This window comes from Epinephelus fuscoguttatus, linkage group LG13 (genome assembly GCF_011397635.1).
Source record: "Epinephelus fuscoguttatus linkage group LG13, E.fuscoguttatus.final_Chr_v1".
Classification (NCBI taxonomy): domain Eukaryota; kingdom Metazoa; phylum Chordata; class Actinopteri; order Perciformes; family Serranidae; genus Epinephelus; species Epinephelus fuscoguttatus.
Window position 1 is genome coordinate 42982453 of NC_064764.1, and position 17502 is coordinate 42999954.

Here is a 17502-nt window from a genome sequence, read left to right on the forward strand (position 1 = left end):
CTGACTTTATCCCCTTTTACACCAGTGGTCCAAGACAGGAATATCACACCCTGTGCGGTCTGTGTGTGAGGTACGATCACAGAATGAGGAACAGAGTTGTCTCGCCTTTAACGCAGCATCAGTGGCAGTAACAGCACTGAAATGATGACTGTATAAAGGGGACAGCCAGCAGGACAACATCACAGGTGGCACAGGTGTGACATTCTGATGCTGTGTTATGTGTGCGGCCCACTGTGGGAGATTTTAAAAGAAGCTGTTAGCAGTTAGCAGCTAACTCAAAGAAGAAGAACAGTGACTGAAAATGTCTGCAAATTATGAAAACAGTGAGGCCCAGGAGCTTCCTACCCTTCAGACAGGGGACCAGATCAGCCACCATATAACAGGGACGGTAAATGATTGTTATTAACATGATGTGCTATTGTTGTTGTTTATAAAGCGCTGCAGACGTGTTATATGTCACACTAGAGGTCATCACAATGTGTTACACATCATGGCCTTCGTGAGGGAGGCTCAGGTGAAGTTTTAGAGTCCTCACATCACTTGCAGAGATCCAAGGGGAGAGGAGGTAGCAACACAACTCCACCTAATGGAGGCTGACGGCGCCCCAGATTCAAACGTTCAAAAACACATCATTGAAACCACAAAATATCTCCATACTGCTCGTCCATAGTGATCCAAGTGTCCTGAAGCCCGTGAGTGCAGTGCCCAGAGAGGCAGTCAGAGCTACAGGCTACAATGAGGCTAAAAACAGAGTTCAAATGAGGTTTTTCCAAACAACTTTTTATGTCGGGGCTTCAGGACACTTGGATCACTACGGACGAGCAGTATGGAGATATTTTGTGGTTTCAATGATGTGTTTTTGGACGTTTGAATCTGGGGCGCCGTCAGCCTCCATTAGGTGGAGTTGTGTTGCTACCTCCTCTCCCCTTGGATCTCTGCAAGTGATGTGAGGACTCTAAAACTTCACCTGAGCCTCCCTCGGCATATGGGTGAGTAGATAATGGCTGAATTTACATTTTTGGGTGCACTAACCCTTTAAACCAAATCATGACCTTCTCAAATCCATCACTAAGTGTTCTTTGTGCCTCATCACATTAACCACAGCATCGTGGAGACGTAAAGTTTCAACATGTCCGCTACACAACAACACACAATGTAAAGTATTCATGGTTTACACAAACGTAGAACATTTTTCTGGCGGCTGGGTAAATTATTATTCGCTGAATTGATCCAGAGTGACTTAAACACTGACATGCCTTTCATACGTGACTGTTTGACTGTGAGCACCAAAAATTAAGTTCAGTTTACTTCTGATATTCTGGGATGGAAACAGCAATCTCAGAGAATCTGGTCAAATTAAACCAAAACTATCTGCAGGGTCAGATTAAACCAGAGGTACGTGGAGAGATGTTCTTTATAGTTTGGCTGAACGGACCATCTAAAGAGGGACTGACGCTGGAAGTCTAGTTTCTGCTGACCTCAGGTGGATGAAGCTCTGCTGCAGTGAGATGAGCTCAGAGGGGCAGAAGAGTTAAAGTGTAAAGTCAAAGAGGTCGATAACAGAGTGTTTGTCGGCCTACTCTGCGAAAGAGCAGCTGAAAGTAAACCAAAGACAATACAGTTTATGGAGCGTTCAGGATTACAACTCAACTCTGAACTCTGAAACAATCAGATAACTTTATGGACTGAGCATCAAATCAGATGAAACACTGAAAGGTGGAACTGGTTTGATTTAAAGTTCTGTCTTTGAAAACATGAGCTCAGGTTCACCAGCTGACTTCAGTCTCTGCAGAGACGCTCCCACACTGACGCTGTCTCTCAATTCATTTTCCGGCTGACGAAGCTTTATATAAATTAACAATCACCAGTTTTATGTACCAAAGTACAATGATGTCACTCTGTATTTCAAAATAAAAGTCCATAAAGTTGGGTGTCTAACATATATCTGGTCTACCACGTGGTTTAGTTTGTGTCACATATAAAAGTCTATTTAATCTGTTGCTACTGTTCGTTGTGCTGTTGATCTGTTTAATTCACAAAGTCTTAAATTATTCTGTTTGTAATAAAAGGATTTTAACGTCTTGTTTCTGAGACACACTGATGTCTTTAACTCAAACTGAAGACTGAGAGCTTCAAGGGGAACTAACTTAACTCTGTGTCTTTGTGACTGATGGAGACGACAATTTAGGAAACTGGTCCAGTACTGAGAGAGAGAGAGAGAGAGAGAGAGAGAGAGAGAGAGAGAGATGCAGCCACACAGGCTGCAGTGTAACAGGCAATCATGGAGTGTCATTTACCTCCAGTAAAAGTGCTTTAACATGAGCACCCCACCTCACTTGAGATTTTGGAACAAGACATCTCGTCTGTTTGTTGTTGTGACCGACTCTCACTCGTGGAGATGTTTCGTTCCAAAGTCTGAGTGAGGTGAGTCTTTGCAGGAAACAGATGTGGAAATATTAGTGGGAGTTAGAGAGAGGAGAACTTTGTGCTATCTAAAAGAGTTTCAGTGTGATGACTGAACATTAAGATGATTTCAACAATCCAGAAAAGTCCAACAGGTTTTAGAACAAGACTTCTCCTTGAGTCACACTCTGCTGCTGACAAACAGACCAGAACAGTCTCTTCTGTGATGATGTCACACACTTTGAGGAACGAGCTGAACCTGTCAGTCACAAAGTACAAAGCTTTTTTAATGGACATTAATTGGTTGTGCACAGCTGACCAGTCCTAAGTCCCGCCCCCCCTTAGTTACTGTCGCTGAGTCGAACAAGAAACATGTCAGTGTTAGCTCCGCCTAGCCCGGTGCCATTAGATAGTTTCTCTGCATCAGCTAATAATAAGGCTTCATGAAGCAGATGGAGAGGACTATATTATGTGGCGGAAGGATACATTTACGATGTTAACCTTCATGAACAAGGCGAAACACAATCTGAGATTTCAATGAAAAAGGGAGAAGTAAATTCTAATCAGTTCATTCTCCAGTTGGATGTTTGTGTCAAATTTAAAAAAGAAATATCCTGACGGTGTTCTTGACTTATCGTGTTCACAAAGATCGGACGGACAGATGTACGTACGAACAACCTGAAAACATAACGTCTGAGGCCTCAGCTATCACCAACATGGAGGCAGAACAAAGGGACGCCATGATCTAACAGTAACTGATGTCATGATAAAAACACGTCAGCATCAGACCGACCTGTCCTTTCTTTAACGTTACAACAGAAATAAGGAGGAAGGACACTGGGCTGACATTATTGATCTGACATTAGGCTAACTCTGACCTTAGCTAGCTAGTTAGCTGTTTGGCTAACATAAGCTAACGTAAGATGTGACTATAAATATGGTGTAATATAGCTGTGAAGACTGACAGTTCCCCAGCCATGTCTTTAAACCATATTTAAAATTTGTATTTTTTTAACATGCACAGGACAGAAAAAGTGAAAACTGTTCTGAGCTTACTCAACTGTTACTGGAGCAAAGAGTGACGAGGGGCGGGGCTTAGGGAGGGTCCTACAGGTGGTACATTACAGCCTGTTCGGTGCGGCCGTCTCTCTCTGTGCTGGACCAGTTTCAAAGCCTGTTGTTCCCATTGGTCACTTTGACACAAACACAGTCCAGGCTGTAAAGAACCAAACTGTCTTTAATAAAGCCTGACTGAGTGTTTGTTTTTAAATCTAAAGTGTTCACAGAGTGAAGCTTTAATGGAGCTAAATTCATTTAACTTAAATAGATTAAGGAAATAAAACGTGCTGACATGAGGAGAGGAGGGTGTTTGGTTATTTAAATGGATGTGAGATGGAAAACTTGAGGTTATTAATGTATAAACCAGTTGAACACCAAACTATGATGAAATTAAAGACACAGCTCACAGTCATCACTGGGACAAACTGGGAAACAGAACCAGCGCACTGGGAAGGCAACACAAGTCCAAAGTCGAGGCGAGCAAACAGCCAACAGACAGAAGCAGATAGAAAACCATGCAGGCAAACAATCAAAAAGGTTTATTGAACTAAATCAGGAATGTAATCAAACTTCTGACTGAAATGAATGAAAGAAAAAGAAATTACAAGTCTGGACCACAGTTTGCACCGACAGGTACAAACGCTACGAGCTAGTTTCAGTACGAGTCTTTATTCTGTCTACGTCCTACTGAAGCACAGCGGCTTCTTAAAGAGAGCAAAGGTGGAGGTGAGTAAATCTACCTGGGAGTTTCTACAGTGACGTTTAAAGGAGGAGGTTATTGATTATGATCAGTGCATCGTTCAGCTCAAAGCTTCTCTGAGAGCCGCGTCTGCTCAGTGCTCAGACAGCAGCTCCTCTGGATCCACGTCCAGATACAGATTCTCTTTTCTCCCTGACTAAACCAAATGACTGCAGTTTGTTCATAAATAAAAATAACAACAACAAAATAAACCAGTTCATTCATGATTGTGAGCGTTTTTACAACCCGGACGACAGCTGGAAAATAAAGTAGCTGATAATTGGATCTGGTGCCAGGTCAGCTCTGGCAGTTTGGACACTGGTTTCTTTAAGCAGACGTGATGTTGTTCCTCTTCTTCTTCTTCTTCTGGTGTTTTGGTTCATGGTTCCTCCGTCAGGTGCGTCTGGACACTGCTCGGCTCACTCCACTTTGCTGTAGTCCTCCACGTGGCCCAGGACCTTCTTCCTCTGTCGGATCATGTGGAAGTAAAGCTGGGGGAAGACTGGGGGGGGCAGAGGGAGGTCAGTGTGTCACCAACAGATGGACACGTGTTTACATCACAACAACAACTACAGCATCACATCACAGCTACAACAACATCAACAATGCTCACTTTATTAGGTACACCTGCACTATGCAGTCCAATAAGATACTTTATATAGTGGAAACTATGGAAGGTTTTAAGGGCCAAAACTTTTAATATGAAAAACAAATTATATAATTAAATGCTTAAATGAATAAATAAATAAATACATATATACTTAAATAAATAAATCAATAAATAAATAATCACATCATTTTTTGTTTCATAAATTTATAATTATATAATAAATAGCTTAACTAAATAATTATCATCAATCATTATCATTTTTTAATACTTACATAAAAAACTTTATATAAATATAAAAAAAATCAATAAATACACATTTTTTGTTTATTACATATATAATAACATAATTAACTAAATAGATACATTCTTATATCATTTCATTCTTAAAAATATAGTTGTATAATAAAATATTTACATAAACAAATAATTATATAATGAAATGCTTAAATAAAGGAATAAAAGAATAAATAAATCATTAAATGCTTAATAAATAAACTAATTTTAAAGTATGTTCATTTATTTATTCATGTCTTTATAAAAATAAATAAATAAATGTACAAATAAATTTAACATTTAAATATTCAAAGTCTCATTTAATATGATTCATTTATGATGAAATGATTCAATTATAATTATTTGTTTATTTATTATATAATTATATATTTTATTAAGCTTTAATTTACATAGTTACTTATTTATATATTTACATCAGTATTTTGTTATATAATTATATATTTATCTACATGACCATTTAATTTTACAGTTATTTATGTATTTGTATATTTAGTTTGGGCCCTTTAAACCCTCTATAGGAATTTTTTTTATTTTTTTTTTTTGCACTTGACTTTTAATAGGAAGTGTTGTATTACTAGAATAGTCGTAGTGATATAATCTAGTCTCTGTATTCTGCTGACAGCATTTTCATTTGGGCTCCTTTCATACCTGACAACATATGGAAAAAAACTTTTTTATTTTATTTTACTGTCCCATGATACTTTGCGTCACGGTAACCTGTCTGTTTCCAGCTGACTACCTGAAGCTGCTGCTGCATGAAGTCACATGACGGGAAAAAGAAAGTCATGTCGTCACTTTTATGTTTAAAAAAAGAATTGCCACGAAATGCCATAGCTAAAGTTGGTGCTCTGTGTGTTGTTGACTCAAGCAACGACACACAGTCACGGCTGCCAGTGATGGAGACAGGAAGTGAAGGCGTGTGTGGAGACAGCACCTGTCCTCATCAGGTGGACTGATAACGCCCACTCAGGTAACACACCTTATGACTTTATATTAATATGATAAATATACAAATGTCAGTTAGATGATGGTCTGTACCAGAAATTAAGCATAACATTCAGTGACTTTTAATCTACAGTGTTGTCACTTCCTGTTTCTTCTCACTACACGAGAAACAAAGCTGCTCTGTGACTTACGGGGAATGTAGGAGATCATGACGAGGATGAGGAAGGTGTAGTAGTCGAAGGAGAAGTTGTACTTGTTGGGGAGGGTGACGGAGTACAGGCCCGTCTTCTGCACGTACGGCAGCGCTGCATAGATGGTCAGCAGTTCCCCGGTCACTCCCATGGGATACAGCACGATGAAAAAGGTGTACCTGCAGCAGAGAGGGCAGAGAAGGAGGCGTTACACATTGCGAGGGCAGAGAAGGAGACGTTACACATCGTGAGGGCAGAGAAGGAGGCGTTACACATCGCGAGGGCAGAGAAGGAGACGTTACACATCGTGAGGGCAGAGAAGGAGGCGTTACACATCGCGAGGGCAGAGAAGGAGACGTTACACATCGTGAGGGCAGAGAAGGAGGCGTTACACATCGTGAGGGCAGAGAAGGAGGCGTTACACATCGTGAGGGCAGAGAAGGAGACGTTACACATCGTGAGGGCAGAGAAGGAGACGTTACACATCGTGAGGGCAGAGAAGGAGGCGTTACACATCGTGAGGGCAGAGAAGGAGACGTTACACATCGTGAGGGCGGAGAAGGAGGCGTTACACATCGCGAGGGCGGAGAAGGAGACGTTACACATCATGCATCTGTACTATTCACTGTTCCTGTAACATGTAAACATTCAGTGTTTTACTGTGTGCACCACAAACATCAGTGAGACTTCCTGCATGTTCACTCATCCAGCTCCAAACTCTGTCTCTGATGGACCAATGAAAACACACACTTCTGCCTTTCTCTAAAACAAATACATTTTTCAGATAAGAAGACGTGGGCGGAGAACACAGAGCTGCACAGGCACCACAACACCATGAAGACAAGGTCTGAGAAAAAAAAAAAAAACAAGTCTGCAGTGTGGACAGTTTGGACTCAGGTTTTTAAAAATGAATGTGAAGCAGAAGAGAATACAAACTGTTGCCAGAGGCAGAGATACCAAAACAGTTTTATCTCTTTAAAAACAGAGCGGCGGTGTTCAGGCTCTGACACGAGGAACTGAAATAAATCATTACCTGCTGACAAAAGCAAACACCACAACTGTATATTGAAAGCTGGAGTAGATCAAACACACCCTCCTCCTGCAGCCCCCCCCCTCTGTCCTAAGCCCCTCCCACCAGACGACCACGGGCAGATGCACGTGCTTCATACAGTAACCCAGCACTTCCTGTACCGATTTAACTGACCGACTATTTACTGAGCCAAGTATGTGCGCCTCCTCTACGATAGGTGGAGATATGCCCCCTTTCAGCTTGTTAGTATTGGACCTTTTTCCTGTTGACCTATTACGTCACAGACCAAACAATGGACAAACAAGTTAGCTACGGTTAGCTAGCAGCTAACTGCTACCATGGTGGACAACTTTACAGCTCTGTACATTTGGTCCGTCCAAAAAGTCACGGCTCTGGATGTAGATTTCTCCATGTTGTTACCGGCTTCTTCTTCTCTTACACATTTAATGCTATTGGACTTCCGGGTCAAAGCCCGGGGCGGAAACTGTGGAGCATGCTCAGAGCGCCTCGGCCAGTTTGGGTCTGATTGACTGTATACATGCAGGAGTCACATGATCTGGGTGTGTTGCCAACTCCAGCTTTAAGTAAAGAGATGGTGCCTGTTGGAAGTTAAAAGGCTGCGTTCACCATGTTAAATCCCTCAGCTGTTCTGCACCATGACATCATGGCTACATCCAAACTCTAAATACACTGTAATATTAACATCAGGCCGAAGCGTGAGCTGCTTAACAAGAAATGTAACATATAAATAAAAAGGAATTCCTCCACATACGCCTAAATATTAATGACAGACTGAAGTGTCGGCTCTTTGGAGGACAGAGAGGAGAAGCTCACAATAACAACTGAGCTGATTTTCTTCCACAGAAAATAAAACCCTTCAGTCTCTTCTTTAACTCCAAACCCAGTGACGGTCTCTCCTTGTCCGTCACTGATTTCGTTCACAGATGCACGACCAATTTTTCTGCCTCTCAGGGTGCAACTCAAACTGAAAGTCGAACACCAACATAGAGACGGGCTCTTTTGCTACCTAGCAACAAAGACCGCGGGGAGGGAGCCACTTAACAACTGTTGCCTTGGTTGATGATGCAGATGAATCCCATTAGGCACACACAGACAGGAAGCTGTTTGTGGTGGAAACAGGATGATTTTCTGTGCATAAATGAAAATGAATAACTCATCAGTGTTGGGAGTCGTGTCTTTACAGAGTGATGTATCACTGCGAGACCTTTTTCACATCAATAAACCTCCTGAACCTTTTGTTGCTGCTGTAATAGCTTCAACGCACGACTACAGCGGCATAAATAAAAAACCTTTCTCTTAAAAATAATTAATGGAGCTATTTATAATTAAATAATTATATGGAGGATTTTATTCCAGGATGTGTAGGGTTGACATGAAACGTTAATGCGTTCACATACACAAGACATAAGACACATGTACACATCACATTCATTCGTTCATCTTACACGTTACCGACACGTCAGATTATAATATTTCATATAATTATACTCTTAAAATTAAACAGCAACTATTTTGCTTATCGTTTAATCCTTTGAATCATTTTGTGATTTACCGAAAAAGCCGCTGGTTCAAACTCCTTCAATGTGAAGATCTGCTGTTTTTCTGTCATATTTAATATATATCTCTGGGTTTTGAGTTTCTGTCAGACAGAACACGTCATTTGAAGACATCTATGGGCATTTTTTAATACTCTGGAATTTCATAAATAGCAGTTTCGTAGTTAAAGCTGTAGTTGGTAACATTTATGAAAATAACTTGTCATATTTGATGAAACTGTCACATCGAGACAGCTGAACACCATCCACGTTTCTCAGAGTCAAATATAAATACTGCCCTGACTGCCTCTGACTCTGACTCTGACTCGGGGGTTGATGTCCTACCTTGCCCATTTGATGAGGTACGGCAGGTGGTTGAGGAGGCTGAAGGTGTAGAAAGAGTAGCGGATGATCTCTGTGACGGTCCAGGCTGTGACGAACAGCAGCACGCTGTCCTCACTCTGCACCTGCGCGCACACAAAGGATGATGGGAAGAGGAAGAGGCGGGCTCGTCAGCCTCATGTCATGCTGCAGCACTTACTGAAGGCTAACACAGACTCTACATTTCAGAACCATGCTGTTTGTTTGAGACGCTCAGAGATCAGATCACACTGCAGGCAGATGGTCACCATCAACAGACATCAGGTTAAATCAATGCAAATATGATGTTAAAAACGTCTCACAGTCTAAATACAGTCTCACACACACTGACGTCACACAGAGGACAGCCTGAGGAAAAGGTCAGTACAGCAGAAAACATGAGAATCATACGTTATTCACTACACTATAACTCAGAGAGCAGATTCATTCCTTCAACCCTACAGAGAGACGAGCTGACGTTACTTACACATCTCCTCCTCTCCCATCTATCAACAGGGCAAACAGCACATCAGCAGGTCACACACACTCTTCTGGAAAACACTCATCTATGTGTGTGACAGTTAGCTACTTAGTTAGTGAGACTCTTCATACCTCTCTGACGCTGTGTGTGACGGCCCAGGTGAGGAAGACCCGGGACATGACCTGGAATCCAGTCAGGACCACAGAGGATGGTACGATTCCTGAGACGGGACACAGAACACACACAGACTGAGCTGCACACACTCAACACACACACAGACTGAGGTGCACACACTCATCACACACACAGACTGAGCTGCACACACTCAACACACACACAGACTGAGCTGCACACACTCAACACACACACACAGACTGAGCTGCACACACTCAACACACACAGACTGAGCTGCACACACTCATCACACACACAGACTGAGCTGCACACACTCATCACACACAGACTGAGCTGCACACACTCAACACACACACAGACTGAGCTGCACACACTCAACACACACAGACTGAGCTGCACACACTCAACACACACACAGACTGAGCTGCACACACTCATCACACACAGACTGAGGTGCACACACTCAACACACACAGACTGAGCTGCACACACTCAACACACACAGACTGAGCTGCACACACAGACTGAGGTGCACACACTCATCACACACAGACTGAGCTGCACACACTCATCACACACACAGACTGAGCTGCACACACTCAACACACACACAGACTGAGCTGCACACACTCATCACACACACAGACTGAGCTGCACACACTCATCACACACACAGACTGAGGTGCACACACTCATCACACAGTCATCTTAATGTTTTAATTGTAAAAGTCTAACCAGGGACAGCAGAGGCCAATCAGCCACAGATAGGAACCTTAATGCATCTACTTTGTATTTTACATCTAAAGTAATGTCTCATGCATTTGTCCCTGTCACGTAAACAAGTTAATAAAAACAAACATATGTACGGTGGCCAACAGGGACAAACATGACACGAAAGCCCAAAACATTTCCATGAGAAACAGCTGCAGCTTCAGAAACAGTGACACATGAAAAACAAATTTATCCAGAACAAACACAAGAATGGAAACGTGCTGCAGGAGAATCTGTCTGTTTCTTCCTGCTGATTTTCTGGGTCTAATTCATTTTGTTTTTGGTTGCTGTTTTGTTGCTGTTTTTTGCATTACCAAAGAAGTTTGCACAAATAAATGTTCCTTTTTACATCATCATGTCACATCAAGTGAAACTATGGTCAGGCACACAGAGGTGCTTTATGCTGGGGACAAAAGAAATGTCCAAAAAACAGGAAACACTTTGTTTCTAACTAAGAACACTGAGTGATGTATAAAGACAGTTAATATGTGAGCTCTCAGACCTGTACAGACAGACCACAGGACTGAATGTTGATGCAGTGTCACTGACTGTCCAGCAGAGAGGAGCCTCGAGCTGTGTGTGTGCGTGTGTGTGTGTGTGTGTGTGTGGACGGCAGCTGCAGGGAGTCTGGGTAATCCCTGATTAATCCTTCATAATGAAGAGAATGGACTGTGAAGCACAGCGAGGCGGTCGGGCGAGAGGCGCCGTCTCCTCACACATTAACACCACGAGAGTCGACAGCTTCTCTACTCGCTCTTTGACAAACACTTCAGATGTTTGTTTGTCCGCACACATTTACATCTGACACACAGACGCAATGTGACCAGCCACAGTCACCACAATGGGACCAGGCAAAAATCTGCACTCAAGACAGAAGCCACTGCTGCTGTCTGACTCGTCACACTGAGTTCACACATCTGCAAACACAGTCTGAACGGTCAGAAGACGCCTGTAATGACATCACTGACGCCACTCAGCTCTTCAAACACACCAAGTGACAGCAGAGCTCCATGATTCTGTTTAGATTGGTCCACAATACACAGTCACGTTATTCATCCCCCTGCTGCACAGATACCTGAAGGTAAAGTTCCTCCAAAATCACATTAAATCAATTCTGATAACTCAAATTCATTTACAGACAGCAGATCTGATTGGATGGGACGCTGCTCCACAGTTTTGGTGTGGTTATGGTATCTATGGTGATGGCTGTCTGTGAATCTTGGTGTGGTGTGTTTTGATGGAACTGTGAAGTTTTTCTGGTGGGCAACACATGCACAATGTTCTCAACGTGGAGGAGGCTGAGCCCACAGCTAACAGCTAACAGCTAACGGTGCTAAACAACAGCAACAGTGCTGACAGAGCTAACAGTGTTAACTAGGGGGGAACCACCTGGTGGGCACTACGTCTCTGCACCAACGCCGTCCTGATACCAGTGATAACCACCGTATGAGCGCAGTGCAGTCTCATGACAGCGGCGTTTTGGGTGCCTGAAAACGCAATGTTTTGAAAACGGGTTCCAGAGTGCAACTTTTTGGAAACGGCAGCATCTCCGTTGTCATGTAAACTTGCAATATGCAGTTCCTCTGAAAACGGAGACTTTTCGCACATGCTCATTACGGTTCCAGTCACTAGGCATGCGTGAGAAAGTCGACCGTCACAACAACAATGGCGAGCTCTGTTTGTGCTGCTCACCCTGTTGAATTTATCAACACTTCTCCAGCAAAGTGTAGATCTACTGTGGCAACTCCACCTCGCTGCGGTCCTCTCCACTCCTCCCACCCACACTTGACCACCCGTTCTGGGATACACAGTGTCGGCCCGCCTGGCCTGACCTCCGCAGCCCTCCCTGGACGGATGCTCAAGTGTGGGTGAGAGGAGCGGAGAGGACCGGCAAGGGTAATGTATAGTTACCTGGGCTTCATCAATCAAATTACGCGTTACTGCCCAACACTGATTCTAACTATTTAATAAGAAAGTAGTATTTGGGTATAGCAAAAAAATAAAAATAAACTTCAGGTTGCAGCCTCCGCTTGGAAAATTAAACGGTCCTGAAACTGCAGCCTCCGGTACTGCAGCTTTACCTTACTCAATTTTGCGGCTCCATGTGAACGGAGATGTTTTCTGTTTTTAGAGAAACCATTGTCGTCTAAACAGGGCCTCAGCCAGTGAGATGCTCACATGTAAAAAGTGACCTGTGAGACAAATGTTTTACAGACAGCAGTGGAGGAGAGGGTGGAGGCTGAAGACAGACTCACCTACAGCACAGTGCAGGATCTGTAAAGAAAAGATAACAGAATTACTCAACATGCTTCCTGCATTCCTGCAAATATTTTTTCCTTTGGGTCATGTGTAGTCACTAATTTGTTAAATATAACACAAAAACCTTCCACTTGTTTTTGTGTGTCAAACACGACTGACACTCTTTGTGCAGTTAGTGTTCAATCTGTGTGCAGATTATTTCATGAATGGAGGATCAGTCTCCTTCTGCTGAGCTCCAGAGAGTCTGGACAGGATCAGTCCAACACCTCATGCCTCTGGCTCTACACATGTTTTCTTTTCCTGCATTCCTGCAAATATTTTTTCCTTTGGGTCATGTGTAGTCACTAATTTGTTAAATATAACACAAAAACCTTCCACTTGTTTTTGTGTGTCAAAAACGACTGACACTCTTTGTGCAGTTAGTGTTCAATCTGTGTGCAGATTATTTCATGAATGGAGGATCAGTCTCCTTCTGCTGAGCTCCAGAGAGTCTGGACAGGATCAGTCCAACACCTCATGCTGCTCTGTCTCTGCACCGTGTTTGTATCAGTGTGTGTGAGATAACCACAAAATATCTCCGCTCACGTGTGTGCTTGCATGAGACCGTGAGACGTGGGCACCGTGTTCATGTGTGTTCACGTGCTTTCCTGGTCTCGCATGCAAGGGCACACACATGCGAGCACAGTGCCCAGAGAGGTAGTCAGAGCTACAGGCTATAATGAGACTAAAAACAGAGTTCAAATGAGGTTTTTCCAAACAACTTTTTATGTCGGGGCTTCAGGACACTTGGATCACTACGGACGAGCAGTATGGAGATATTTTGTGGTTTCAATGATGTGTTTTTGGACGTTTGAATCTGGGGCGCCGTCAGCCTCCATTAGGTGGAGTTGTGTTGCTACCTCCTCTCCCCTTGAAGTGTTGTGAGGACTCTAAAACTTATATTGTGACAGTGTGAGTATGACTCAGACCTCTGAGCTCGTCTCACCTCCAGAATGGCTCCAGTCTGAAAGAACTTGAGAGGCTTCTCTATGGAGTAGTACAGCCCGTGGTAACTTCCTCTGGCCAGGTACGCTCTCACCAGACCCACAGCGATCACCAGCCACCTGGACGGCGCAGAGGGGAAGAAGAAATATCACAGGATTAGTCAATGCAGGAATTATAGAGAGCTACCAGATGAGCTTGTGTTGTGAGCGTGAGCTTTGTGTTTCAAATAAAGCATCCTGGGGTCAAAGGACGTGCAGCACCACAGATTTAAGAACTGAGGAGTACTTCATAAAATGAGTCCTTCCATAGTGGGAGCTTCTTTGTGCTGACAGTAATCCTGATGAACAAATTAACTTTACCATTGGGAAAAAACTGTACTTCAATGTACTTTTCAACACAGCTTTACTACGTATGGTTTAATGAGGACTGTGCACCTTAACTTCAGAGAGAACTAACATATAGCTGGAGCACCAGGCTGCTGGCACATATAAGAACATTTGTTGTTGCAGTTACTGTCTGCAATGCAACTTATTTTCCCTTCTCTGCAGCCCTAACACGTTTAATGACCCAATATTATATCAAACATTCTGGTAAGTCTTGACATGGCTCCTCTAAACATTAATGTACTGAGCAGACTGAAGTCACATAAAGAAAAAATACTGTTTCATGTTTCTGTAAATATTAAAAAGTTAAGCTCACACTGAGTCAGGTTTGTATCTTTAATGGAGGGTGAAATGTTTCCTGATAATGGTTTCAGCTCACACAGTACAACAATAACGTAATATAATGCATCAGGTTATTCAGACTGAGCTTGTCCCCCTGGACACAGAGGTCAGAGGTCAGCTGCAGAGCCTGTGGAGGTTCAGACAGTCTGATCAGGATCACAGTTTCACTTCGCACATTGGTGTCACTGAGTGAAGACAGTGATTAGTATCTGTTCTTAATCTCCGTCAGCAGCACTGACGAATATCAATATCAGAGCCGGTCGGGCAGAAACTAAGTTCGCCTGCATCTGAACACAGACGCTGCATTTGAGCAGCGAAGACGTGCGTGTGCGCCGACATGTGCTCAATACAAAGCAGGCAGTGTGAGGCCCGTCAATACTGAGGCGTTCACAATGTGACCGGACTGGTTGGAGCAGAGAGCAAACAACACCCACTGTTCTCTTGTGCAACAGTGTCACAACCAGAGCAATAAAAGACACGCAGAGACACTTCTCTGCTCAGGGTCAAAGGTCAGGGCTGGTTAACTGTACTGGAAGAATCTGGGCCGAGCAGCAGAGCAGAGGAGGGTGTGAAACAGACCACTGATCTATATCAGCTCTGGTTTAACACAAATCAAACTGTGATCAGTCGACAAACAAAATAATCCATCAAATATGTTTTTCTATCTGACTGTTAATGTGAATAATCTCTAAATAAACTGCTGTTTACTTTAATCACAGTGTATGATTATACTGTACTGTAAACATTAATCCTACATGCTGTTTACATATAAACATACACACATGCAAACACTGTGCAGAATCATCAGGTCCATGTTGATACACTCAGTTTAAAAAGAACACTTGAATTGTATTCAAACAGTTTATGTTATTTCATCTATCTTACTCTTTTACTTACTCATTAATCTGTCTTTGATTAACAGATATATTATTTCTATGGAATGAAAAAAAATCTATATTTTTCTATTTCTATTTAAATGACATAATAAATCTGTGAAGTGTGACTCACTGATCTTTGACATTTTCACTGGACTGTTGCAGATTAATCTTTTATTCATCAACTCATCTGATTATGGACGAACTATTCCTGTAACTTTTGTTTCTTGTTTGATTCAAATTACATCTTTAAATCCATCTTTACAGCAGCCATTTGAATGTGTTTTTCATTTTATTTTTAAACCCCATTTAAAATCATTTTAAATAATCTAATATCTGCACTTTAGCTATTTTTAATGGTGATTTTTTAAATTGTAAATAATTTAGTCATTAATTTGACCTTTTATACGTTTTTTCTTTTTAGCCTTTGATCGTAAATCTGTGTGCTTTTATATGTTTTATATTTTATTGCTCTGTAAAGCTCTTTGACATGTGTTTGACATGTGTATGACATGTGCTGTACATATAAAGCTGCCCTGCCTATAACCTGAACAGATCCATCTCAGCTGGCTCTTTTTCTCTTTGTGCACATTATCATTCATTATTATTTCTGTATCATTTGTTAGTTGGTGTTAGGACATTATTATTATACTGATATTATGGGGTGTGCACGGCAGGTGGTGTCTGTGTGTGTGCTGCTCGTTAATCTGTATTAGCGTCAGGGAAGCACACTTCAAGTTGTCTGAGTGCTCAGCAGCATGCTAACAGTGCTTCCGGTTATAATCACCCACAGTCTGCAGATCAATAATCAATACTCATCACTGTGACGGTGCAGAGGGTTGATTTAGCTCCTGGTATCAATGCTGTGATGTTATATCCTCAGCTCTCACACACACACACACACACACACACACACACACACACACACACACACACACACACAGAGCAGCAGCAGCAGCGTTAGCACGCGGACGGAGGCTACATACCCCGCTGTCATAACAACGTTGTAGATGACGAGGTAGGCCGTGGCCAGGGCGCCGGGGCCCTTCTTCTTCTTGGCGGCCACATCACCGTGAGCCGCCTTGCTGGTCCCCGGAGCAGCTGCCGACATGACTACAACCCTCTGCGGTCTCTGGTCCTGGACGACGGCGGCTGACGGTTCACCGAGTCAGGAAACCAACACACCAACCAACGGGAGCCGGAGGGTCACCTGCTGCGTACTTCCGGCTTCGCTTTTGCGCGCGCTCACTCAAATATCTCCTCAGAAACCGGACATTCAATATGTGACGTAGTTATTACGTCAAGGCTTTTATTTAGACTATTTATTCTGACGTGAATTAAATCTGTGTGATCCTTCTCCTGGGTGGTGTTGTCGGTGTACAATAGAACATGAACTATCTTGAGCTTCCGTCGGACTCTTTGTCACTTCCTGTGTTTGTATGAGTCGCTCTTTGAGAGGCGCGCCCCCTGCTGGACGCCACAGGCTACACGCATGCTGTAACAGCAGCTCCCCAGCACAGAGGTCTGTGTCATGGACTGAACTGAAGTCACCTGTGAATTCAACAAGCACCGAGGGTAGAGCTCCATCTCTCTCCATACACACAACAATAAATATTCATGTAACACTTTAAAAAACAAACAAACAAACAAACAAACAGACAAACAAAAACACTCCTGGAGGAAAAACGTTTAGGAACATTTTAGTGATTGACCGTCAGAGGCTGTGACCCTCACCATGTAAATTCTGTGTCACAACAATAAGCTTTAAGAAATACACATCAGAGTTTTACACATTTATATTTCTCAAAATTACTAGATGTACATATATTTATGTTTATAGATATATACTTATACTGTATACACATATTTTCTATTTTTATGGTCTGGGCAGCTAAGCTGCCAGGACACTGACCCTGCGTTCGGAAAGTCTTTTTTTTCATAAACTTCATTCAAATCTTTAAGACAAGGTACAATACGATACAAATAGCTGTATCAACATGAAAGAAAAATAAAAAATATATATATATATCATAAAAAATAAATAAATAAAAAAACACAAGCAGACAAAAAATGTGCAAATTATAT

The 17502-nt window shown here is 42.5% G+C and overlaps 1 protein-coding gene across 2 annotated transcripts in view; it reads right to left on the minus strand.

The window, feature by feature from the left end:
* Positions 1-3986: 3986 nt before the first annotated feature.
* Positions 3987-17502, minus strand: part of hacd2 (3-hydroxyacyl-CoA dehydratase 2) — a 16199-nt gene continuing 2683 nt past the window's right edge. The window contains exons 1-7 of one of the 2 annotated variants that reach the window (XM_049594271.1): positions 16404-16614; positions 13819-13936; positions 12830-12848; positions 9800-9888; positions 9173-9294; positions 6242-6420; positions 3987-4703 (exon numbers count right to left, since the gene is read on the minus strand). In XM_049594271.1, the coding sequence (XP_049450228.1) occupies positions 4621-4703; positions 6242-6420; positions 9173-9294; positions 9800-9888; positions 12830-12848; positions 13819-13936; positions 16404-16528 (735 nt within the window). In that variant the 5' untranslated portion in view covers positions 16529-16614 and the 3' untranslated portion in view covers positions 3987-4620. Of the gene's footprint in view, positions 4704-6241; positions 6421-9172; positions 9295-9799; positions 9889-12829; positions 12849-13818; positions 13937-16403; positions 16615-17502 lie in introns of those variants that run through there. The other variant, XM_049594273.1, reaches the window with a different exon arrangement.